This window comes from Sphaeramia orbicularis, chromosome 24 (assembly GCF_902148855.1).
Source record: "Sphaeramia orbicularis chromosome 24, fSphaOr1.1, whole genome shotgun sequence".
NCBI classification, from domain to species: Eukaryota; Metazoa; Chordata; class Actinopteri; order Kurtiformes; family Apogonidae; genus Sphaeramia; species Sphaeramia orbicularis.
In genome coordinates this window covers 17,193,413-17,219,304 of record NC_043979.1, presented here as the reverse complement: position 1 = coordinate 17,219,304, position 25,892 = coordinate 17,193,413, and the positions used below count along the sequence as shown (strand labels likewise).

General features: G+C 39.0%; 1 protein-coding gene across 1 annotated transcript in view; it reads right to left on the bottom strand.

Moving 5' to 3' along the window:
* The window catches only part of atad2b (ATPase family AAA domain containing 2B), a 79,942-nt gene that overhangs the window by 33,428 nt on the left and 20,622 nt on the right, over positions 1-25,892 (bottom strand). Inside the window, exons 20-24 of the mRNA XM_030128651.1 lie at positions 22,910-23,045; positions 18,813-19,006; positions 18,533-18,692; positions 15,932-16,054; positions 10,442-10,570 (exon numbers count right to left, since the gene is read on the bottom strand). Coding sequence (XP_029984511.1) covers positions 10,442-10,570; positions 15,932-16,054; positions 18,533-18,692; positions 18,813-19,006; positions 22,910-23,045 — 742 coding nt within the window. The remainder of the gene's footprint in view (positions 1-10,441; positions 10,571-15,931; positions 16,055-18,532; positions 18,693-18,812; positions 19,007-22,909; positions 23,046-25,892) is intronic.

Sequence of the window (25,892 nt, the reverse complement as noted above, 5' to 3'; positions counted from 1 at the left end):
AGGGAAATGAATGTAAGAGCTGTGTTTTTTCATGCTGGGCCAGAGTTGGTTTGAAGGCTGCCTTAGGGAGTATGCAAAGATGGGGTAGAAAACATGTGAAAGACTGTTCGAGAAAAAGAGCCAGAAAGGCTGTCTTGGTGAAATGGCCTCGGGGTGTCTCGCTCAGAAAAAGCCGTCAGAAGCTTTTTGCCACAGCTGTTTGTCACCTGATGTGACACTTCACACTGATACTTAATGAAACGTCCAGATCGATAAATGATCCCATTCTCGCTTTTGGAAATGAGGGAGATCAGTCACTCCATTCAATTGCTTTGTCATTTTATGCTCAGTTCCCTCCTTTGGTCGCTTTTTTACTTTTGCTCTCATAATGGCCTTTCATACCTGCAATACCATAAAGCAAGAAGCTCTTTACACAAGATCTACCAGCTATTCATAGAAATATCTAACTGTCTTTCATTAAGAATAAAATACTGATATGGAGTGGACACACACCATTTTCCAAGTAAGTGCAGATTCAAGGCTATATCGTATAAAAAGTTAGTACAAAACTGAAATTAATATTTTAATAGTTGTACAGGAACTTACATGAGAGGATTAATTCTTACCCAAGCCATTGACTTTCTGAGGCCTTGTCTGGTTGCCTAGTAACCTTATGACAATAACAAGACTCCTTAGTAGTAACAGAGGAAGAACATTTCCAGTAGACTGATTTTCTTAACCCATGCTCTTATTAAATATTGTGTCTTGAATATCAGTACAATCATAGTATGTTGCCAAAATCAAAATCCCAAAACTCAGGTGCAATGAAAGCTGTCAGACATGCCTTGACAGACCGCCACATGATGGAGATCTAAGTACAGACGCCAAAATAACTGTTAATTTTAGGATAAATTAACACGTCAATTCTCACCCTGTTTCAGATATCTGCCACCTTGCTTTTTAAAACGCTGACGAATCAGATCTCTTTTTTTTTTTTGCCCTTTTTAAATCACTTTAATGACTCTAAATAAAAAAGTAACAGACACAACATCCCGGCCTTTTAATCATTTCTGACATCAATACTAGTGTACAGAGAAACAGAATTAAGCGCAATTAAAGATAATTTATTCACTGCGTCTAACTTCTATGTAGAAGTCAGATATATTTTGCACAATCGTGTTTATTTTCTTCAAAAACAGGCAGATGAAGCCTGCATCATTTTCTACTGTTCGAGATTTTACCGGTGGCCTTTTGATGACATTGTTGAAGCCCCTTCAAAGCTTGTACTCATACCTTTCATTATCAGCATGTTTCTTTGTATATTTCAATAATGGCCGATGTATATTTATGGTGTATGTTTTGTGCCATTGTTATTTATGTGTTCTGATGCTCAATGCCAGTAAATAGCTCTTCCTCTTCATTAGGTGTACTATATGTATGAATAAATGATTGTTAGGCTTGTTCCTGAGGTGTTGTGATAGAAAACATACATGCTGTAAATGCACCAGTGGCTGCGACTAAAGCTGAAGATGTCAGCCTGACCTGACACCCCTTCCTCTTCCTACACACACACACTTGCACTCGAGCACAAAGCAGGGAATGAAAGTCTTCTGAGGCGAAGGTCTGTCGCCTCCGGCAAAAAGCATGCATGGAGACAAGAAGTGGGCTGGGTTGAGGGGTAAAGGCGCATTTTGGTTGATAGAGTATGCAAGCGAGAGAAAGTGACAATGTGCCGAGCCAGAATCCTTTATCAAAATCGAGGTTGTGAAGTCGTAAATCAACAACCCTCTGACTGGAAAGCTGGTGAATATTGCACTTATTAGGCAAAAAAATCTTCAGAGAAAGCTATTGAAAAGATTTTTCCAAAACATAATGCCCACTTGAAAATGTCATGTCCATCTTCCAAACAGAACGTGAACTGAAGGTCTATAGGAGAAAGTGTTTCATAGTCACCCCAGAGCCCATGACGGTGAAGAACACAGATTATGACGTGAAAAAGGAAAGCTCTTATCACATATTAACACTGCACGAACAGGGAGCCATCAATAACTGACATGTCAGTAAGAAGAGAGTCTGGTGAAAAACAATGAAACAAGCAGAGGTCTCACTACAGCACCGGAGAGCTGATGAGTTACACAACTGCCTTTGACTTTCATGACATGACTTAATGAGTGGGTAGCTTGAAAGGGCCAGCTCTGTTAAGACAAAATGCATCTCATCTCTGGGTCTAATGGAGATGTGGCTATTAGCTTGGATCAGTGCCATTCTAGGAGTAATTTGATGTAATTAAACAGCAAGCCTGCGCACATTCCTATTCCCATCATGGTCTAATGTGACTCGAGTCGCTTACTGTGCCTGTCCTTAAAAAGTCTGCACTGAATGAGCGGGGACAGTAGAGTCAAATGTGTACGTAAGAAAACTAACCATCACATTTGTAAAGACAAGGTGTAATGCATCAAGTGTCAATAACCCAAAATAGTACTTAAAAATTTTAGATCAGGATATGGTGTGGGTTGGTTTTTATGGGTTAATACCTGTTGATGCACTAGTCCTATCAATACATTTAAATAATTGGTGTAAAATGCAGTTTGTCATCTTTTCATGGTCATCAGATATGACACGTTTGGATGTTCAGAGGCTCCGTAGTGAACACAGAAACACCATCATCTTCTACAACAGTCATACTCATTGTGTGGATGCGGCTCGTCAAGCTTTAACTGTCGGCTCACGTGGTAACTTAGAACAATATGATAACACAGCCAAAACATTTTTTTTTATTGCATTCTGCTACCTAAATATACAATGAACACTATGCAACAAACACGCAAATACCCACATTAAATGTCTCCTTTCATCTCAATTAATGTTGTTTTCAAAAAGGGGGTAACTGTCAAACATGGCAACATAGCGTGTTCCGGTCAGTGTTTACGATAACGGCTCACTTGTGTTGGCAGTGCAGATCGCAGCGCAAGCATGCATCTTATGATAGTTAGCGCCTGACATGCACAGGACACAAAATGGATTGATTTCAGATCAAAAACAGATGACAAACTTCAAATACAAGATAAAGAAAGTTAAGGACATGCACGCCAACTTCCGTTCATCCCAATATTAAGGTAAAGAATATATGATCTTAACTAAAAATGTATTAACTGCGTTGCTTCTCCTTTTTATGTGTAGAAATGCTCATTTTTGAGAGTGATTTGATATATTGTCTTAAAAGTGGCTCCCCCCTTGACTTGTGGCTCTTGTGCATAAAACAGTGAGGATCACTGTTCTACAATATCGATTCACCTGTAAAACTCATGGAGTTTGATAAATGAATGTAAATGGAGACGCATGATTTATGTTCAATTAATGACATAGGCCTATTTTGCTTTTTCTTCAGAGTTCTCTGTTTCTGATATAATAACCTTTGAATTTACTCTGAATCTCTACAGGATCAGTAACTTAAATATAGAAAAATACCTAATTTTCACTAAAAATAACAAAATAAAGGTGGTTAATATTGCAATAAATGCTGATAAATCACTTAAGGTAAATATAGAGCAAAATTCATTTGGGAACAGCCACAAAAGTAGCACTGGGTTTTTATGAGTTAAGTGAAAAAACTTTAACTTGTCAAGAATGTCAGAGAAAATTAGTTCTAAATGAGCAGAAAATGAAAGTACAAAACCTCATGGGCTTTAATTTCTAACCATGATACAGAAGGTGGTTATGTCATAAAAAGTCCAGATCCCAGTTCACTTGCAGTCATGATGGGTTTCAGAAGTGGATAAATTCCAAAAGACAATCTGGACCTCACCAACGAATCGATAAGTCATTCCAACTAATCAAGCACTAATGTATCATGTTTGTGCAACTGTTCCAGTCAATTACAACTTATCAGAACCCGGCAGAGGGTGAATACTCCCCATTACCCTGTCTGGCATTTACTGGCTTCTAATGTTTACCAAAATGAACTAATCGACTGCTCTATGGCAAAAACAATGAGAGAAAAAGCCCGGGAGGCACTGTATAATTTTCTGTTTGTAGTACAGGCTTAATGCTGAGACACTGGGCTGCGCTTTAGGGGTGGAGAGTAATTGAGGGGAGAAAAAAAAAACAGTGACACCCTTTATCATAAAAAACACAGCACTAGATCCAATTTAATTGAAATGGCATTCCAGCCGGTCTGTGTGAAAATGTAAGACCTGTCTTCCACGATGGACGACTGATTTGTGACTGATGATGTTATATCTGGCCATTTCAAAACAATGAAATGCAGCCATCTAATTAACAGGTCAATAAGAAAAGATTCAGGTATTTGGACACAGTAAGAAGCTTGTTGAGTTTCATCTATCCTCAACAACAGAAAAATAAAAAATTTAAATTACTGCTTCATGGTTGTACAGTAGGGCGCAGCTAATGAGTTTTCATCCATGTTCGTGCAGCCTCTTGATATATGTAGAAGACTTTGAAGGAATTACATAAGAGTTTTTAGTCGGAGTAGGGGTGTAAGAAAATATTGGTTCCATGATTTTTCATTTCATGATACTGTGTCACTATTTTTAGGTCTTTATTCAAATACAAACATGGTGGGGGTTCATTTTTCTTTTCTTCTCTGCAAATATTTTTTTGGAGATCTAAAACTATTTTTTTGTACTGGTAAAGCAAGAAGTTAAAACTATCTGTAAAAAAATGTAAGTTTTAACAGGGGAAAATTTTGTGATATAGCATTAGATCCTGTTGTGATCAAATAAAAATCTGTTTAGTATTTCTGGTGTAATTTTTTAAAAGATTATTTCTTGGAAAAGAAACGAAACAAAACAAACAAAAAAATATTGTCTTGTTGACAGTATCGTGATATATTATGTTGTGATCTAGTATTGCGATTTGTATCATATCACCAGATTCTTGCTAAGAAACACACCTAGTATTGAGCATCTTGACATGTCTGATTTGCGAAAAAAAATTTCAAAGTTGAAGAAATTCCTTTAAGGCGTTCCTGATATATAGCATTTATAAAGATGGAACAGAATGGACAGAAATCCCTCTTGAAAAAAAAAAAAGAAAAATGCAAGCCTGCAGCTGTGGTTCTCATTATCAAGCCAGGGATGCGTAACGCACAGATTCAAATAAAAAAAATTTAAAAACACAACTTACAGAAACCTACTCAATACAAAAATCATGGTACTGGAAGTGTTTTACATCTCATTCCAGCCATAATCCTGGAACTGTTATATGACACTTTGCCAAACCTCCTATAAGGCAGTTGTCATATGTTATCATACTTGAGCATTGTGGGAATTTTAACTGTGTGAAATTCAAATGCCTCCCTCACTTGTTCACTCTCTTCACGTCACCTCTCTCTTCCTTCACATCCTTGGGCGGCACAGCTTGTACTCATTGGGCATGCACAGAGGCAATGAGCAGCAACGCTCAATCATTCCAGTGCAACTCTCCGGGCTCATTCTCCCAGGCAGAAATGTAAGCTGTTTACAAAAACATTATATGTACTTATTTACATTGTACAGAAATGAAAAGGGGAAATACCACCATTTACTGAAGTCAACTGGGGATACTTAGCACACCTATGCATGGTGACGAGCTTATGGTGAAAAAGAGAAAAAAAAAAAATGCACAAATAAAATAACTCTTCAGAGACATCAACACTGATGTCAGCTCATCTACACCCTAAAACAATAAGTAGAAGCAAGAGGCATCATGGATAATTTTACATTCATTTCACGCTTGGTGCCACAATGATCCAAGAGGCATCTGTGCCCACAAAATGGCAGCTTACGCTCAGCACTTATTCGCCTAGGGCTTTGCATGCTTTCCTTGGATTTTATTAGTGAAGTGCCACAGGGTGTCAGAGTGTGCAACTCAATATTGTGTGTGACTAGTAGCAAAAAGCAGCTTGGGGAATCAAGTGGCCAGTTAAAAAAATGTCAATACTCACACTGACATCTCAGTTTAGGCCCAGATGTTTTCATTCCTGCTGCTGACCACTAGAATGTTATACCTTTAATCTTTATACAGTGTCTATGAAAAAGAACTTTTATATAATGATACTCCATACAATAAGACTGTACACAGAATTAACTGTGTAACTTCTGTCATTTTTATGTCTTGACTATAAGAAATCTGATGGTATTTTCTTGTCCATTTTTATTTCCTGGAGTAAAAATGTTACACTTACAGGAAACCAAGTTGAAAGCATTTTAAATAAATGAAGAGAAAAAATAAACAAGGAAAAACAGAAAAGAAAGAAAGTGTTACTTTTAACCTTCCAGGAGTTTGAGAGTTTTCACAGGTCACTCGAATTGAAAGCACAGCTTGTTCTGTGCTATAGAATGTCCACATGCGAGTCTAGATGTCACTTCTTCTCGATTCACTCATTCTGTTGAATACAGCGCAGCAAGAATGACACATTGCAGAAGCAACTATGGCAATATTGGCTGGTAGCTGCTGGAAGTAAAGGAATATTTAGGAGGCTTGATGGATGCCAACCAGTATGGGAAACAAAGTTTAACTGCTACTTATGATTTTCATGATCCAGTTAGTTCTTATAAACAGTTTACAAACCATTTCAAGACCCTGATTAAAATACTATTAGAACTGGCTTCAACGTAGCTTTGTTTCAAAAACCCATAGCTATCCTATTAACCTAATTTCATGTGCACTGTGGCAATCACAGGCCATGCGCCTGATGTCCTTTTGTCCTGAGCAAAAATCCAGGCCATCTTTTCATACAGTAACTACTTTCCCAGAGGTAAAAAAAAAAAAAAAGGAAGCAGCAGTGTTTATTATGCCTTCTATATCCTATCAAGGTCTTATAATGGATTGACATTTGCAATGCGGAGAATAGGTTCTTTTTTACTGTTAATGTGAAATATAAGGTAGGGCATCGACAAGACACAGCAGTGTTCCATCTACATGAATACAGACTGTGGCTATTGTGTGTGTTTGTTGCCTTGGGCGTGCTATTCAGTGATGTGGAGGACACATTATGTGGGGCCTGCAACATTCTTCTGTTTAGCAGCAGTTCAACAGCTAGATGTCTCACCATGGAAAAACAAAATAATTATCAGACTCATGTTTACTTGAGCAAGCTATAGTGTGTGCTGTCCTTCTAACTGGCTGTGAGAAACGGGCATCTGATTTTGTTGCCTGTGTCTGAGTGACATAGAACAACTGAGAGGGGACTTAATTATAAATGAAAGGAAGACACTGTATATGAACCAAATCCTAGTGGTGATGCACTACAAATGAACCCAGGTCTGTGGCCCAGGTAATGGGCCTTAGGGTTTGTGTTTCTGCTGGGATGCAGTGGAAAACAGAAAGGGGGTGGGGGTGGGGGGTTGAGACATGGACCATGAGTGAGAGTGAGCGGTGAAACCATGACAGAGCTGTCCGTGCAGTCTAATGGAAACCACATCCTTCTTCCTGTTTTCTTGTGCATTAAGGTCTCCTACCTTCCAATCCCTGATTGACCTGGCAGCTGTGGCAGCTGGCCCAGCCATCTAAATCTCAACCAGGCTTATTTGCGGCCACTGCTTTTAACACCTGATTCAGAAATATCTTTAGCCTTCAAATAGCCTTTTGCGGGACTTTCTCCACAGTTACAAACAGTGCATTTCATCCCTGCCACCACTCTCGGTTATATCTGAATGTCACAGACAATTCGCGGCTCTAGGCACATGGAATTGAGGGATGGGAGGAGAGAGAGAGCTGGCCCAGATAAAAGAACACTATGGAACCACAGATACCAAAACAGCCCCAGATAGGATTTCCCCCCTGCAGGTAATGATCTAGGATAACTTTAACCTTCAAGTGTCCTAACCCTCCACAGAGGCAGAGGGGAATGGCAACAACCCTAAAATGACCTGGCTGCAGCGCATCTGATTTCTTCAACAGAGTATTGCTTCAGTAATGGCACAAAAATTGTCATCCCCTCCTGCACTCATGCTTTGGTTGTGAAGCTGTGTTATATCTCGTGACATAACTGATCAATTAGCCTAATAGCTGCCGTGCTGAGGTGCTCCAGGTGAGAACTGGAATGCCGATGTCACAAATTAATCACCTGAGTTAGCCTAATTAATTAAGCCTCTGGTGGAGGCTGATAACGACTCTCCCAGGAGCCTCTAAATTGGTGGTCCGCATCTGTGACATTTGGGTTTTCAGATAAAGACTGTAGCTAAAAGAAGCATATGCATGCCCCATACTCCAATCAGACGCAGTGATGCCTTTTAACAGACTCGCTTTCTGAAAAGAAAAGTGAAAGCTTGCATACACCGAGGATGATGGGAGAAGGGGCATGCATGTGGAGAGTCACTGAAGAGAGGTGAAAACTTTAATACATGAAATATTTAATGTAATTCAGCTCGTGTAAATTGGAGCTTCTGCTAGCAGGATGATAGCTGCCTTATAGGAATGGGGCCGCTGGAGGTGAACATGATTCATTTAGTAGACCTGTATCATATGCACATGTGATGTCTGACCTGGGTGTGAGAGGAAAATGAGATTCAGGTTTATTTATATACTGAATCATATAAGGACTAGGTGGTTATTAATATTTAGATTTTTTTAAAGTTGTAAGCCTTTATTAATACTTGATTGTTAAGCTTATCAAATAAATGTTATGTTACCTTACGATTAAATGAGTAATAGATTCAGAATTACAAAGAATAACTTAATTATAGCTCTATTCATTCAACTATAGTAGGCTTTCTTGCGCCAGATGTTTAAGAATCAACATACAAAAACAAAGGTCCACCACATGGTTGACAAATAAAAGTAGATTAACATATATGTAGGTCATCTTCAGAGGTGCCTAATAAACATGACTACAGTAAAAAATCTGAAAACAATGATAGAAAGCACAGATTTGAGCCCCAGTCTTTGCTGTGAGGTGAAAAATCAAGCCACTTGTTTTGTCCCATGGAAGTTCTACGAGTATCCTGGCCTAAATTATTTTGGGGAAAATGCTTCCATTAATTTTAAACATTGCCTCCGTACAATTAAGCATCTTTTTGTGGCCTAGCAGTGAAAGACGTGATGAATTGCACTGAGCTGAGGACATACAGAGTCCAGAGCCGCACTGTATTTATGATCGCCAACAGGGGCCCTCATCTCTCAAGAGGAGTCCATCTCCCCAGGAAAAGGAATGGTTTGCTCACACAGCAGGGGTTCCATTAGGGACGCTCTCATGAGAGACAAGCACCACCTTGTGTTAGACCACTGTACTACATGCATCCAGGGAAAAATTCAATTGAGGTATTTTTCAAGATTCTGGCAGTTTGACTCTATTTTTATGTGACTTTATAAATGTTTGTGACTTATTCTACTATTGGAGGTCGATATAATATTAAAACATTTTACTTTCATCACCTTTATAATGAAGGCTGTTTTTGCTTGACTTCTCATAACAATACTGTTTACGAATGTGTCCAGAATGTAAACAGTTTTAATTGAGCAAACTGCAACACAGGGAAGACCGGGATTCAAAATAAACAGATGCACACTGTACAGCACATTAAAAGCAGAACACCAGTTCATCCAGTGTAACACCCTGCACTAACTTCTGGCTCAACAGATGGACTATTATTATGTTCCTGAGTTTACTGGCTTTGGATGAGAAATGTTATATTTTTTCCTGAAGAAGAAAAAGTTGATCCACTGTATCTCATGATGACTCTTTTAGCTCATTTCACAGTTTTCCAGCTGGAAGCTATAGGGCATTTCTTGAATTACATGTAAAACTGGCTTCTCATTCATCCAGGTAACAGCCTCATTAGTCTGCCCCCTACCCATCCGTAGCCCTCCCTTCACCCCTAAGGCACCTGCCGTTTGCCACAGGTGGGCATGTAATTGCTCTGTGGCGTGGTCATGTTCTGAGTAGTTAGGAGAGAGCAGCCTCACTAATGAGGCTGCTTACTGTGTTGCTTCTCCACTGCTGAGAAATCTATGTATCTGTGTGTGTACCAGGCAGGTGTGTGGCATCACATACATCTGGTTTATGGTTATAATACAACACAGCTGCTTGCTGCTTTGAGACAGAAAAAACACATCTCAAAAACGAGGTTCAAAGTTTGACAGTGTATGAGTGAAACAGAAATGTTGTTTAAATATTTTCTTCCACTTAATCCAGAGATGTAAGCCACAATGCTTTTTTTCTCCAAAAAGGCATCTGTTCCTATCTGATCATTCTGTATCAATTAAATTTATTACTGCTGTATTCTAACTTTTCACCACTGTGCCTGATATGTCTATCAGAGCTATTATTTACCAGCGTGTGTTTCCTGTCCCAATAATGAACTCGGCACTACTGTCAAAACACATACAATGTGATCAAAAGGTGAGTTTAGAGCACACGTGACGTAAATAGAGGCACGATCAAACTGTAGCTCTGCTCAAATTTGGTGGAGGCAAATGATACTGGGGTGTAATGAAAAAGAGACGGTGCTGGAGTACTCACTAGTGGTGCACTGTTTTTCAGGGGCCTCGCCCTGAGTGCTGCTCCTGGCCTGCTCTTCTCCTGCAGGGTGGTGCTTTCTGGTTGCCACGGCGCCTGGAGCTGCCGTCAGCTGAGCCGGCGTCTGGAGGTCTGCACATCCCACAGAGGATCAGTTACTGACAACAGACAATACTTTTGGTGTGTGCATGTGCAATCGTATGTGTGTGAAGGTGCTCCTGAAACATGATGTCGGGACGGAGCCGGTTAGTGTGCATGTTTTTGTGTTTGTTTGTGTACTGTGTGATCGACTGGCCTGATCAAACCTGTCCAATAAGACGTTTTACAAACTACTACTATTAGCACTCAGCTGAGATGGTGGCACATGCTAAATATTAGGAATTATAGACTTTAAGGAGGAAGAAGAGTTAAAACATCACACCCAGAATCACCTGTTGGTTACAGCTGGGTTGATGTTCAGTTTCAGATTTACAGGCTAATTGATTTAATCCAGCTTTATTTAAGTATTCACTAATTGGATTTATGTTCAGATCAGCAGTTCACCAGTTTCTGATTAATTCAAAGTTTTTTTTAAAGGTTCACAGGTTTTACGACATAATCTATTAGGGTATCTGTAAACCTGTAATGAAAACAGTACAGAGACCAAGTATTCTCTTAGGCAGCGCTAAGCAATACGTTCATCTGTGTCCTTGTCTAATAAATGTTAATACCTACAAGTAGGGCTGTGTAATATGATAGTACTAGCATGCATATTAATACCAATATCTAGGGACTGAAGTTAGTAAATGCATCGTTCTTGTTTTTAACTTCCTGTCCCGTCATGCAGTGTAGTACTGCGCTTCCGGTCAACCAAGCAACGTGATTGTAAGGCTATTGTATTCCAAAAATGACTAATATCTCCCAAAAAAAATTGGTCATATCAACTTGCTGAGATATTTAACGTGGAGATGAGACTATTCCTCAACTATAGGTATCAAACTGGACAGTTAAAAACATCAGAATTTCTCAGAACTGTGCAGATACACACACACAGGCACTCTGAGACTTTGCAGTATTACGATATAGATATAACATCTGATGATTGAAAATCTATCATTTCATCATGTGTTACTGGTTATTTCATTCACACTCTTTCTGGCAAGCCTTTTCATTATTTGGTTCGTGTTTGGTCTTCATTCACACAGCAAAAATGCAGGCAGGAAATTAAAAAAAAAAAAAAACATGAAGGAGAGTGAATGTGACACTGAACCGGGGTAGAACCAGCAAAGATAAAGACAAAAAAAAAGAAACTTGTAGGGGATATATTCGGTCTATTCTGTAGTTTGCTATAATGACTGGTCTACAACATAATTTATAAACACCACTAACCTCTGGTATCACCAGTGACAGAATCATGTTAAGTCTCATGTCAAAAAAATATTACAAACATAAAAGGGGGTTACATTTTAGTGTGTAAAATACACAGCATGGGTCAATATCCGATAAACTGTTCCTTCCTTCCCTGATTTTACATTAATTTATTTCATGCTATTTTTTTGGTTGAAATAAAATGGGCTATATGGTGATATCTATTGACATCTACATATGATCTGATGTCTGTCAGATTAAATGAGTGTTTGATTACACAGAACAGTCACTGCTAAGTCAGGAGTTCCCAAACTTTTTCAGCTCAAGAATCAAAAAAGAAATTTGGTCGGAATGAGTTGTAGAAGGAATGTATGAACTAGTGCCAACTAAACTGTACAGTAGTCACGTGATCGATTTACATTTACATTGTCAAAATAGTGCGTTCCGTAAGTCTGTCCAGTTTTTATTTGTTTTATTGAACACGACTCCCCCAGAGCACATTTAGCCCCCTCCTCAAAGCTTCAAATTGCTTTGTTGACACAAACATTTGTCAGCTCCTCATCAGCTTTTCAGTTCATCCTTATCCATTGTTACTGTATACTGTGTAATTTTGTACATATTTAGAAATTTGGGTTTTTTTTTGTTTTTTTGGAGCATTTTATGGTAGTTTTTATTCTATTCTATTTAGCTTTTATATATTTTACTTTGTATTTTATCCTTTTATCTTTTCTCATGCTACAAATGCAGAGACCTGGGTAACTATATTTTGTTCCGTCGTTTGCTATTGATTGAATGACAGTAAAGCTGATTCTGAGCCACACAAATCAAGACTGAGGGAATCATATACGTTTCAACCAGTGTTACCTCATCTAGAGGTCGGTTATGTTTTCGAGCTCCAGTTGTACAAAAGAAAGAGAGCCCTGCACACAACAACAGTGGGGGACCCAATAAAAAATGGGTGCATTGCCCATTTTGAGACCCAAACTCAAGTTTGGAAAGCGTAACGTTAAGTGTGACAGAACTGAAAAAATAGGAGTAGAGCATCGAGGAATACAATCTCCAAAAAAAGACGTTACACTCTGACTTCAAATGATATTTAAGCTTTTTGACAAATTTTCATGGGTTTCTTTTATCTTATCAGGAGGGGAAAATTCCCTCTCTGTGGAACACTGTTACAAGTGGACATCAGGCACTACTGGGCTAATTGACAGCTTTATAGCAGGACCTTGACTAGAAGATGAAATATTTACACTGCTGTGTTCCTCCTCTCAGGCAGTTGACTTCTGCCTCTGCAATATTCATTTTGCATCCTGTTCTTTTAGTTGCGAAAAGAGAAAATCAAAAGCAGCTGAGTGACTTCTGAAAATTGCTTCCTCTTTGATAAGTTTCCTGTTTGACATGGAGGAGTCAAGACTCTGTGGCTTGAGTCAGGAGTCAACGGGCCCTCAGGGGGTTGGGCTGTGCTCTCGGTGGATAATGTTTTAAAGGAGAAATCAGGTCTTCTTGTGCATTTCTCTCAATAGGCTAATGATCTTAGAGAGATCTCAGAAAACTTAGCCAAAAAACAAGGACATACCAGAGTCTGTAATGTTTGCCTGGATGGAGATGGAATAAATTCAAAAACTAAGTGCAGGAAGGAACAGAATAGGATAATAGTTTAAATAAAAAAGGAGGGCACTTTGATGCACCAATGCCCCATAGTCCTGTAATTCAATCAAACTTTGAACGCTAAAAATTAGAATAAAAATTCCTTTGCTGGAAGTTCTCCAAAATCAAACATGTTTGTCCCTGGCCCATGACCTCCCCAATAAATTTAATGAAAATCTGTTTTTTTGCATAATCCCTCTGACATACAAACAAAGACAAACAATAACATTACCTAACTGGCAGAGAAACTGAAAACATTGTGATTTTTTTTATTTTTTTTTTTACACAGTACTTTATCTTGAAATAATCCTCTTTATAGATCAAACTGATAGGGCAGGAACAATCTACAGGGGGGAAGGGCTCAATATTTTGTTTATTATGTGCTAGTGGTCTATAGACATTCCTGCGGTCGTCTTGGCGGAACCAAGACCTGGCAGTGATTTCCAAATGAATAGTCATGATCAGTGATGGATGTCCGTCAGTCCTGGTTACATCTACAGCCTGTCTGTCCATAGGAGTGGATCTCTCCTTCACTGTGGTTCTCCCTGAGGTTTCTCTTTCCCCACTGGGTTTTTTGAGTTTTTCCTTGCCGAGAAAGAGGGTTTTAGGATGGGGGATGCCCAGTACATTAATCCATTTGCTTCATCGACTGTTGCTTCTTTTCATATTCAACAAATTCTCTAAAGCCCTGTGAGGCGACCTTGTTGTGATATTGGGCTCTACAAATAAAATTCAATCAGTTACACCCTTCATATCAATGAGCCTGTTTACATGCATACCAATACTCCGATCATTATCCAGTTTCTGGAGTTCTCAAGATTTTTCAAGTGATCATGTATTCTGATATGCTTTATCAGAAAACAGCAGTAATCGGACTATGAGAAAGTGGAATTACACACCTGGATTTCTCACCGACACTCCGATGTCTTCCTACATGTATACCGGTTAATCTGTTTTATTTAATTACTTTATAACTGCACATGTGTAAAAACAATTAAAATTGAAGAAAACGGAAGTTACGTAGACAAACGTGAGCAGAACACAACAAGAAGGTTTAGTCTACTATCACTATGTATGTATGTACTCCGAAAGAAATCCCATAATGGACTGGAGCATCTAAACCAGGGTTTTTCGACTATCACATTTCGTAAAAGGGGTCATATTTTGCTAAACCCACTTTTATTAGTTTTTGGTACATTTATTTGTGTATTTGAGAACCCTAATAGTTCAAAAAGTTTGAATTTGAACCCTCCAGATGCTACAAAGCTATCTTTATATTCATTTTGGCAAAAATTGAGTGGATTTCTACAACCTGTTTTAATTCCTGCTTAATTTGTTACATCTAAAACTAGTTACATCACAACATTTGGACATATAAGGTCAAGGCTTCTGACAAACATTTGTCGGAGTACGCCATAATTATTTGTCAGCAGCAGCGGTTGTAGTCCATACTGAAAATATGTTCAAACTTCCAGCCAATTACCTAAAATGTTCAGTTGTTGGTTGTATCGGACAGAGCAGCATAGCCAACAACCTGGAGGGGGTGGAGCGTGAAGTGGCTCATTTGCATTTAAAGGACCAGCGCTCAAAATGACCTTTCTCATGTCATTACTGAGAAATAGGGTTAAAAATGTACCTGTGGAGTTGAACTAATGAAGAATTCAGACCCAAGCATAGCATTTACAGTTTATGTAGACCACAGGAAAAGGTTTTAAAATGCCATAAAATTCCATTTAAAAAGAGAAAAATATCCCTCCTTTTATATATATATGTGCATGTAAACATGTTAGATCTGATTACTACAATTATCCGATTACTTCCAGTTATCTAACTTTTATGGTCGTGTAAAGAGGCTCAATGACTATGTGTATAACTGGTATAACTTAACTACAGTGTATATACTACGTGTGTAAGTCTAATTCAGATTTATCGAAGGTCCACTTGGCAGTGCTTGGGGCTGTTTGGGAAGTGTACGGATGCAGAGTACCGGGCAGACAGTGAGCACAGAAGGTAGTGTCTGGAACAGCAAAGCCTCGGGCACCACTCCTTTCTACACCACATACTGTGCACTAAAAAAAACTGACTGCTCTATCAAGTGCTGCTACAGATTTTGCCCCTCTAAAAGTCAAATTCTATTCTTTGAAATAACCTATCGAGCCTGTCTGTAAAACTGAGAAAGGGATAAAGCAGGGCATATGGAGTAGCTCAAACTGATTATTCTAGGTAATTAAATAACAAGAAATAACACTTTAGCCTGTAAATACCTGCGTAGAAGGTTGTTTGTGTAGGTGCCAAAAAGTGCTAATTAATGATACAATTGGAATGGAGGTTTTTAGGATTCTTCAGGAGAGATTACATTTTTAATAAGCCTTTCCCATGTGCACAGTTACATAGATGAACTTTAATTTAGGCTTCCAACAAGTACTGAGAATACATTTAATGAAGGCTTTAAAACATTCTTTCCAAGTTTCCCTGCTCTGATAAGAACGACTATCTTACCTCCCTTTTTCCGTGCCTCTTTGATCTCTTCACACATTCGGTCAAACTCAGGGTCCAGCTCAGAGGCAAATATAGCATGGGCTGTGTCCTTTAAACTGCATGCTCGGTGCCTGATCACCTTGTCTGAGAAAGAAAAAAAATAATAATAAAGACACAAAAATGTAATTTTTCATGTAGGTTCAAGGACACATCCTTGGCAACATAGCATTTCATAAATGCCATACATATGTATATAAATATAAATACATTTCATGATACTGTTGTCTTTTTCTCACAACCAGAAAGGCCTGTGCTTTTCATTTTGATGTGCATGTTCTTCACATCGTTCATGTATGAAAGAAAGACTCAATAGCCGGCCCACTCCGTTCAACCGTATGCGTGAGAAACAGATTGTAGCATTTTCCCACAGTGCAAGTAAAAGACAGAGCTGGCTTTGGTGAGAAATGTTAGCAGACACAACACACAACCAAGGAAATCATCATTTCAACCATTGAAGACGAATGTGTAAGCAAACACACATATAGTACGTACACTCATATTTTCAAATGTCTGCTTATATGGATAGACACGGATGCTCCTTACACCTTAGTAGCTCTTTCCCATAGCATCATTAAATCCGTCTTTTTCCCAGCTCCTGTGTCCGTGGAGGGAAAATAAAGACTGAGCTGAAGAGGCAACTAAAGCATAGCCACTGTAAACAGTCCATCTCTCATTACTGCAGGCAGAGGGAGAACAGTTCAGGCAGACAGTGGCAGAGGGGTCACAATCTGCCAGCTTCCTTTGTCTAATTGGAGAACGGCTGCCTAATTGCAATGGAGACAATTTGTGTGTGTGTGTGTGTCTGTGTGCATTTTACTGCTGACACAGTTTGCCTGATTGCATGCACACACAAGTGTATTCCAAGGCCAAAATTGTCTGTTAGTGAAAGAGGTGTCAAAGGCCAGGTGGTACACCAAGAGCTCATCAGCACCCTTAGAGGCCGTCTCTAACCTCCCATCTCGAATAGGCCGAGGAGCACCTTGACAACAATGCTGCTGGGCTTAAGTATTAGTCAAAGCACTGTTATTACTATTGCCCTTAAGCAATTAAGCATTTGTACCACTGAGCCAAAGTGAGAGATACAGACCTTTGTCTACATAAATTAATTATTAAGTAATGTGTGGAGACAAATACAGGGAGGGCTGCATGATATACGGGATGTACATGGTGGACCGAATGATAAAGATCGCATGAAGGACAGTTGGATGCCAACCAGTGAGGGATAATGAGGTTTTCCCTGTACGGTGAGCAGGTCTAAAACTTCCCAGGCAGCATAATTGTACAGGGCCTGGACCATATTCCCTGGGCCAGGCAGTGGGTGAGCAGGCAAGAGGGTTCGTTAGTCTTCTTTATTAAACTGCCTAATTGCATTTTTCCCCCTTTAGTGTATCATTTGTAGACCCTGCATTCCAACAAATGACCCAGACCCTCGCCTGCAAAGAGAGATATGATTTATTCATTTGGGCTAGCAAAGAATTGCCTCCCATTAGTAGCAGGCAGCTATTCGGCTGCAAGGGAATTGAAGCAGCTAAACGCACAAGGCACAAATTAAACTGGTCACATGAGTTGCGTGGTTTGAAGTAGGTCTACTTTATTGCAGCATTTAGTTTAGATAGTAGAAACACAATTGAGCAATTTATTCTTCGTTCACCTGTATTGAATGTGCTTGATATATTACTATACATACCTATGTAATCATGTCTTTTCATGGGCATATACACAGTTCTATCCCTTACTGGTTTGTTCGAGTGCATTTAAGGGTTTTGCAGCACTGATCATGAAGGCCATAGTTGACTTTGAAAAGGTGTTGAGAGGATGAACATGGCCAGTTTGAATTGCAAGGCAAGAGAAACAATTAAAATTTCATGCACACGCAGCCCTCTTCAGCTACACAGTATGAATTACACTGTGGAAATTCTATTTTCAGCCATGGCCGTGTGCACTTTTATTTCCTTTGAATTTCCAAGCTGAACAAAACTATTCTGAGGCTGTGTTATTTTTACAGACTGGATGCACCTTTCAAAAGTCATTAAGTGTTAAATCTAATTACTTTCAGCTCAAACTAAGAAGCGTCATGTAATACAACATATAAGAACTACTCAAACTACTTAACAGTCCAGTGTTGGCGTGCCATCCAGGGACTATCCAAAGCCGCTGAAAAAGATAAAGTTCAATGGGTAATACAAAGATTACTACACACTGAACCCCAGAGATTTTAGGGATTAGTTAAAAGATTTCTCCAACATTTGTAGAAATTCACTTATATTCTTATCAAAAGGCTTCATCTACAGCTCTGTGATTTCTTTAGCATGAATTAGCACAAACAATATTTTTTCCAGTAGGAAGCCGATTACTGTGTTGTTTATATCCTGTAAGCTTGCCGTGAGTGCATATCTGTAAACAATGAGCATATGAATTCATTTTATGCATTGTGTACACACCATACAGACACAGATTAACTTTATTAATCCCTAGGGAAAAATTCCATGTGCATTTATGTACCGCATTTCAAAAACGCATATAAACATTAAAAGGGTATAACTGTTTAATTTTGCTACTCACCTCCTGGATCCTTGTCCGGGTTGTATTCTAAAGCGTTGCTGCAGATGAGATCAATGTCCGCAAGGAAATCCTTGACTGTCAGGTACTGGTGCTTGTCAATCTTGGTCATGACAGTAGAAAGGTCCATGGGCTGCTGAATCACCTCCAGGTAGTCTGACACCTAAAGCGCAAACACACAGTTACAGGGAGAGTGTTCCAGCGGGATCTTTATATTCCGTGAATCATAAAACTTCCCGTCAAACCATGTGCGTGGGTCCCTGTGTAAGTTGTTGCCCTTTACCTCTTCAATGTCAACTGGCTTGCTGAAGATATTAAAACGTTTGTCAGTGGCCAGACGCTTGGTCACATCCCTGAGAAATAGCCGGAGCTCGCGTAGTGTGTTCTCCTCCTGCTCGGCCAAGCGGCGCTGTTCCTCTGCTGACAGGACGCGAGGTCCTGGAGCCTCGGCCACAGGTAGTACCTCCTCACACCTGTCTGGAAATGAAGCAAAAATAAACTTAAGTATCATTCACAATACCAGTACCAGAAGTCATACCTTGACTTTGACACTAGTTCCTGGAATACATTTTTGATATCAATTTCCAACAAAAATATGATTCATTTCACATTTGTTCAAGTCTAACTGCATTCCGGTCTTCAATATTTGAAGTGTATTCAGCAATTTCAGGTCTGACCATTGACCCCTGCCCTTTTATTGGACTTTTTGGCGTACCATTAGAAGATCTCCCTCTACAAAGGCCCAAATTAAATAGTATAGCCAACTCCTCTGTTTTAGCACGGCGACTCATTCTTTTAAACTGGAAGAATGACAACCCCCCCCCCCCCCCCCTTTGGCAGATGGATATGTGATGTCATGTTTTTCCTTAAATTGAAAAGATTAGATACACATTGAATGGATCAAATGGGGAGGTTTAATGTGGTATGGCATCCTTTTGTTTCTTATGTAGAACAGTTGACAATGCACCTTGACTCTGGATAACGTGTGCTGACTACATAACTACATAGTGCAACCCTTTAATTTTTTTTTTTTGTTTTTTTTTGTTTTGTGGCATCTTATACTTCTGCTGTACATCTCAGTATTTGTTTTACATTTTTGTATGTTTGAAAGACTTAACAAAAATTAAAAAAAAAAAAAAAAACAGGATTCATTTACATTCAGCATCCCAATACAAGTTTTACAATGTTGAACTTGAAATTATTGACTGACAAAATACTATTAAAATGTACTAAACTCAGATACTTTTAAGTATCAAAGTTCAGTGTCGAGCCCTAAGCAAAACTAATGAGCACTGAGTAACTCAACAAAGTTTTAGTTTCTATAGGCAACGTAAAAAAAAATCTCTCAACAAGAGAGATGCAAAGATGAAATAAAGAACTGGTTTGTGCCAAAAGCTTGATGAGAAGCACCACAACAAACTTTGTGAAAATAAACATACCCAGGCAGCACATCACTTAAAACTGAACTTTGACCTTATCCTTTTCAGATCAGTGTAGACAGAGACCAGAAAAACCTTATCCCTGGAAAAATAAGTTTCATCATTCATATAACTGAAGAAAATAATATAACTACACTTCTTGACAAACAAAATTTTAAAAATACACCAAATATTAGCCTCTGGCCAATGACTGAGTGATGAAGCAAGGCAGGCTCCTCCTCTCCCTGGGTACTAGCCCTTGCTCAAGGCATCTACCGACATTGTTAGGAAGGCGCTTTGGCACCTGAGGTCGCTTCACTTACTGCAGCAGCAATCCAAACCCTGATTCTAATTATGGCTAATACCAACTGGGCCCTCTCATAGCAATTCCTCTCCCTGCTTTTCTGTTGGCCTCTCTGCTGGAAGCCGGACTACTGCGTTAGCCAGTCAGGAACCCCTGAAGAGCACAGTACAACTAGAGCGAGGGACCCCCTCTGTCTTACATCAATAAAAAATTGGCAGATGAGCGCTGGGCACCATTTCCATTTGAAAGCATGGGAGGACAGTTTTCTTATATTGAGCTAGAACAGAGGGCTAAGGGAGCACTGAGGACCGGGCAACAGTAGGGGGGTAGGTGGATGGGTTGACGGAGATGTGATGTGTATGAGTGTTTGGGGGGTTGGGGGTTAGTCCTGATTCTGATGTGGGTGCGAGATAGAGATGTCTAGGAAAATAGAGGCTTCACGCTGGGCTGATCTCACAGTCCTTTTGTGCAATACCCACAGTATTTGTATGTTTCTATTCTCTAGCCAAGGTCAAATTAAACCCCTTTTGTGCGCAATAGAGAAGTAGGCTCACAGTGAAGGGTCAGGGATGCGAGAAGAAGTCAAGTAGCATGCCCCTGTGGGAAGACGTTTTTTTAATAACCTTTTGTTTTAAATATCAGATTGGCAGTCACTTTTAGCATAAAGGCGGAGGAAAGTAAACCTAGAAAGACAATTTGGTATCTATTTTCAATAAAAAAATATTCAGTAGTGATAAAAAAAGGCACTGAGTAACTGATTTAATGGACCCTGGGAAAAATCCTCACTTTGGAATGTTGGTATAAGGATAGACTGTATATAATCAGTGAAAAGAGGAACCGGGATGTCACCCATTGGTTTCCAATCTCCTATTTTGAAGGCAGCAGTTTGTGACCTAGCCGGATTTGGAGGTGACCCTATTTGGACGTGAGGGTGGGAGCTACGAGAGCGCGAGGGGTCATGATCGAGCTAATCCTAAATGCTATCTTACCAACTCAGTAGACTGAAATCCCATTAACCTCAACTACAATCTGGTGGAAAAAAAATGTATGATGTTAAATGAGGACTAGGGATGGGAATCGATAAGTATTTAACGATTCCATTATCAATTTTGCTTATTGATCCGATTCCTTATCGATTCTCATTGGGTGAGGGAATAAAAGCATACAAATGGGTTTGTTTGCATTAACTGTTCTTTCTATTTCCATCTCTGCACAGAAAATATAACATATATGTTATGCACAGATAATACTAACAGATGACGCCTGGCCCGGTTCCAAATAGTCATATATGAGGTGGCAATCAGGAATGTTAAGGGGGCACATGCCAGTGACAGACAGGGGGTGGAAGCTTTGCAAGTGTTACAAGTGGCCCTGGTGTCATCTTTCGACATGAAAAATAGCCATACTTTGGAGCGTTTCTGCCTCGACACCATGTTGGCTACATTCTAAACCAAAACAATGCAGTGTATGTGTGACATCATCACACATGTGCAACAAAGGTGTAATCAATGAGCAGAATCATTAAGCAGGCAGGCCAACGATTCCAAGGAATCGAGCTACTGGGAACCGGGTCTCATAAAGAACCGGTTCTCGATTCCCATCTCTAATGAGCACAAACGCGAAATAAACACTCAGCAGATGAATAAGCAGTCATACAGACCAGTCAATCACCGCAAAACAAGGCAGACATGGAAGACTTTTGTTCGACCTGACCTCAAACTAACAGAAGAAAAAGTTTAAGATCAGAGTGAGGCGCGGGGAAAATATAGTTAGTATCTTTAAAAAGAAGTTCAATTACAGTCTATGGGAGTCAGCATTTTGCATTTCCACTCTACTGTAAATATGTGTTTAGTCTGCACAGTTTTGTTTACCATTATTATTTTTTGCACTCTGTCTTGCACTTTATTCTATTGTTGCCTTGATTGTTGAATTTCCCCGTTGTGGGATTAACAAAGTCTAGTCTAATCTAATTACACTTCAATAAACTTCCACATTGTTTTCTTGTTATGTTTACCTTTTAACCCATCTATCACCTGACCATTTGATCACAAGATGCTGCCAACAATATTGTCATGCACATGTCGATTCAGTTACAGCACAATCCATCTCTTCCTGTATGCTTCTTCATCTTTTGATCCAAACTTGTAGAGATACACCAACATGTGTTCTCAGTCACCTCTTCTGTTTTTTGTTTTTTTTAACACTGTATATTTTAACATAAACAGTACCAATCTATGTCACCTCTATTTGACGAAGTGTAATTATATGCAGAATACTAGCTGGCGTATGGCAGTTTTATGAGCTTGAACCTGTATGTGTCCCCTGCTCCCTGTCGGCAATTACATGCATGCTTCGCCTCCAACCCCCTCTAATCTCAAAAACTCAATGGATCTACTCAGATTACACAAATGACCTATTTTGGATTCAAAGGTGACAAGTTTGCATCCCTGCAGCATTTCTCAAATGTACCAGTCAAATCACATCTGTTCCTCTACCTTTTTTACTTGATCCAGAGAAAACTGTAGGGCAAAACTGAGAACAGACAGAGGAAGGGAAGAGGCGCAGGCAGACAACACTGCCCTCTAGGACTGACAGCGAAGATGAATCAGAGCTGTCTCGTGTTTGTGCACAGTGAAGTGATTACTGTAGTGCAAGTACCGGTATTCCTGAGGCGCGGTGGAGGCCTGGCAGCTTGAACCAGCAGGAGGTCAGAGAAGAATTTCCTCCTGTCTTCTTCTCCTGGTGGGCACAGTGTCACCACCTCCCCATAAGTCCTCTGGAACATGGTCTTTACCTGGATTTAAATAAACAAAGAGGGGATCGATTAGAAACCTCTCACCATCTTTTTGTAGAGGGATAACACTGCAGAGTTCTACATTCACACACCACTAGATATATAAAAATTACCTTATTAAATCAGAGGTACTAACAATTGTGTGTATGATCAGTAATCAAGGAGCCCAGTAAGGAATTTATTAAACTAATAAACATTTGAGGTAAAAATGAAAACTACTCATTTCAAATTTTGATCAATGTCGAAATCACATTAAGACAATACAATTCATAGGGGGTCATATTTTGCTAAATCCATTTTTATTAGTCTTTGGTACATTTATTTGTGTATTTGGACACTAATAGCTCCAAAAGCTTGAATTTGAACCCTCCAGGTACTGCAAAGCTATCTTTATATTTATTCCGGCAAATATTGAGTAGATTTCTACAAACCATTTTAATTCCTGCTTAATTTGTTATGTCTATAACTAGTTACGTCACAACATTTGCACATATAAGGTCAAGACTTCCGACAAAGATTTCGCCATAATCGTTTATCAGCACCAGTGGTTGTAGTCCATACTGTAAATATGTCCAAATTTCAAGCAGATTACCTAAAGTGTTCAGTTGTTGGCCGTATTAACGAACACAAGTGGCTGAACGGGACAGAGCAGCATAGCCAACAACCCAGAAGGGGGTGGGGTCATGTGCATTTAAAGGGCCAGCGCTCAAAACGACCTTTCTGGTGTCATTACTCAGAAATAGGGTTGAAGATGGACCTGTGGAGTTGAATTAATGAAGAATTCAGACCCAAGCATAGCATTTACAGTTTATGTAGACCACAGGGAAATGTTTTAAAATGCATAATTCCATTTAAAAAAAAGCAAAATATCACTCCTTGTGAAAAAGTAAGCAGAGCTTACTAATATCCCTGCCCGGTGGTACAACACTTTGCCCCTCCTGCTCACCGATACCCTGCCAACCAAGGGATTAATTTTTTTGAGTCTTAACTTTCAATCTTTTCAAAAACTTTTTAAAAATTTGCAAAAAATCAAACAATTTCAGCACCTCTCCTAGTGGTAAAGAACTTGTGTACCCCATTTTGAAAAGAATCGGGTGAATAATAATAATAATAATAATAAACTTTATTGTAAACACAAGTCCATATAACACAAGCCTACAACATACACACAACATACAGAATAAATAGAACAATAAAAGGGTAGAGGTACAGTTTGTGCACAATTAAAAGATATACAGACTATTGCACCAATTAATGAATAGTGTCCAAGAAATGGGATGGGACAAATTTTCTAAGTTTACATTTTCAAAAATTTGTAAAATATCCAAAAATTCTAATTCAGCCATCAAACTGTGCATTGCATCCATCCATCTATTTATCAAATTAAAATCTGACAATCATTCTATCACGAGTCTCAGTATCTACGATGAAAAGCAAAAGAAAATCTAAAAATTATTCAGCCTCACAAGAAAAGTATTTAGGATGAAAACAGAAGTATTTTTCCAGCCACTGCAATTTTCCTGCTATCTATATCTACACTGGAGCTCTAGGGGCTTAACAGACCCCAGTTCACTTCTGTTATGGAGCTCAAGGCTACTCCCAATGGTAAGCCCCATTGCTGACTAAGCATCTACTTTACAGTTTGTAGCCCCCCATCTGTCTTTCACATCGATCCACTCCCTTATCCATGACATGTTTGTTCTCCCCTTCTCTGTGCATCACCTTCTGTTCTTTCCTGTTCTCTCTCTGGATTTTGGGCTCTCTCCTCTCAGAAAAGGAGAAGAGAAAAAAAAAACTGAGTAAAAGCAGGGATATGGTGGGGGAGTGAGAGACAGCCAAAGTGTGTGTAGCACACAGCAGGTAATGATTCTCAGTATTTTTCATCACGATGAAGGCTGCAGGGGTGGAGACATAGTGAGAGATGGCAGAAATGTGTGGATGGATAAAGCAGAAAAGAAGCAGGGAGGGGATGTAGAGGAGACAGCTTAATGTGCAAAGAATGTCTGTTTGGAGGAACTGTAAATACTGGTGCTGTCAAACGATTACAATTTTTTTATCAGATTAATCGCAGGGTTGCTGTGGATTAATTTCGATTAATCACAATTAAATATTAATTTTTAATCTATATTAAACATGTTTGACTTAGCATGAGCAAACAACCAAAAAAGAAGGGAATACATTATATATATATATATATATATATATATATATATATATATATATATATATATATATATATATATATACACACACACACACACATACAGGGTGGGGAAGCAAAATTTACAATGAACATTTAGTTGTTTTTTCTCAGAAGGCACTACGTCAATTGTTTTGAAACCAAACATATATTGATGTCATAATCATACCTAACACTATTATCCATACCTTTTCAGAAACTTTTGCCCATATGAGTAATCAAGAAGGCAAACGTCAAAGAGTGTGTGATTTGCCGAATGCACTCGTCACACCAAAGGAGATTTCAAAAATAGTTGGAGTGTCCATAAAGACTGTTTATAATGTAAAGAAGAGAATGACTATGAGCAAAACTATTACAAGAAAGTCTGGAAGTGGAGGAAGCAACAAAAAATGTACCAAAGCTTTTATTAAAGCTCTCAAATCCAAAATCCTAAAGGATCCAACCAAATCCATGAGAAAAATGGCAAGTGAACTTGAGGTAGACAACAAGACCGTTAGAAATGCAGTAAAATATGATTTGAAGATTTAAATTCTCATGACTTTCAATAAACTAATTGGTCATACACTGTCTTTCAATCCATGCCTCAAAATATTGTAAATTTTGCTTCCCCACCCTGTATATATATATATACACACACACACACATAT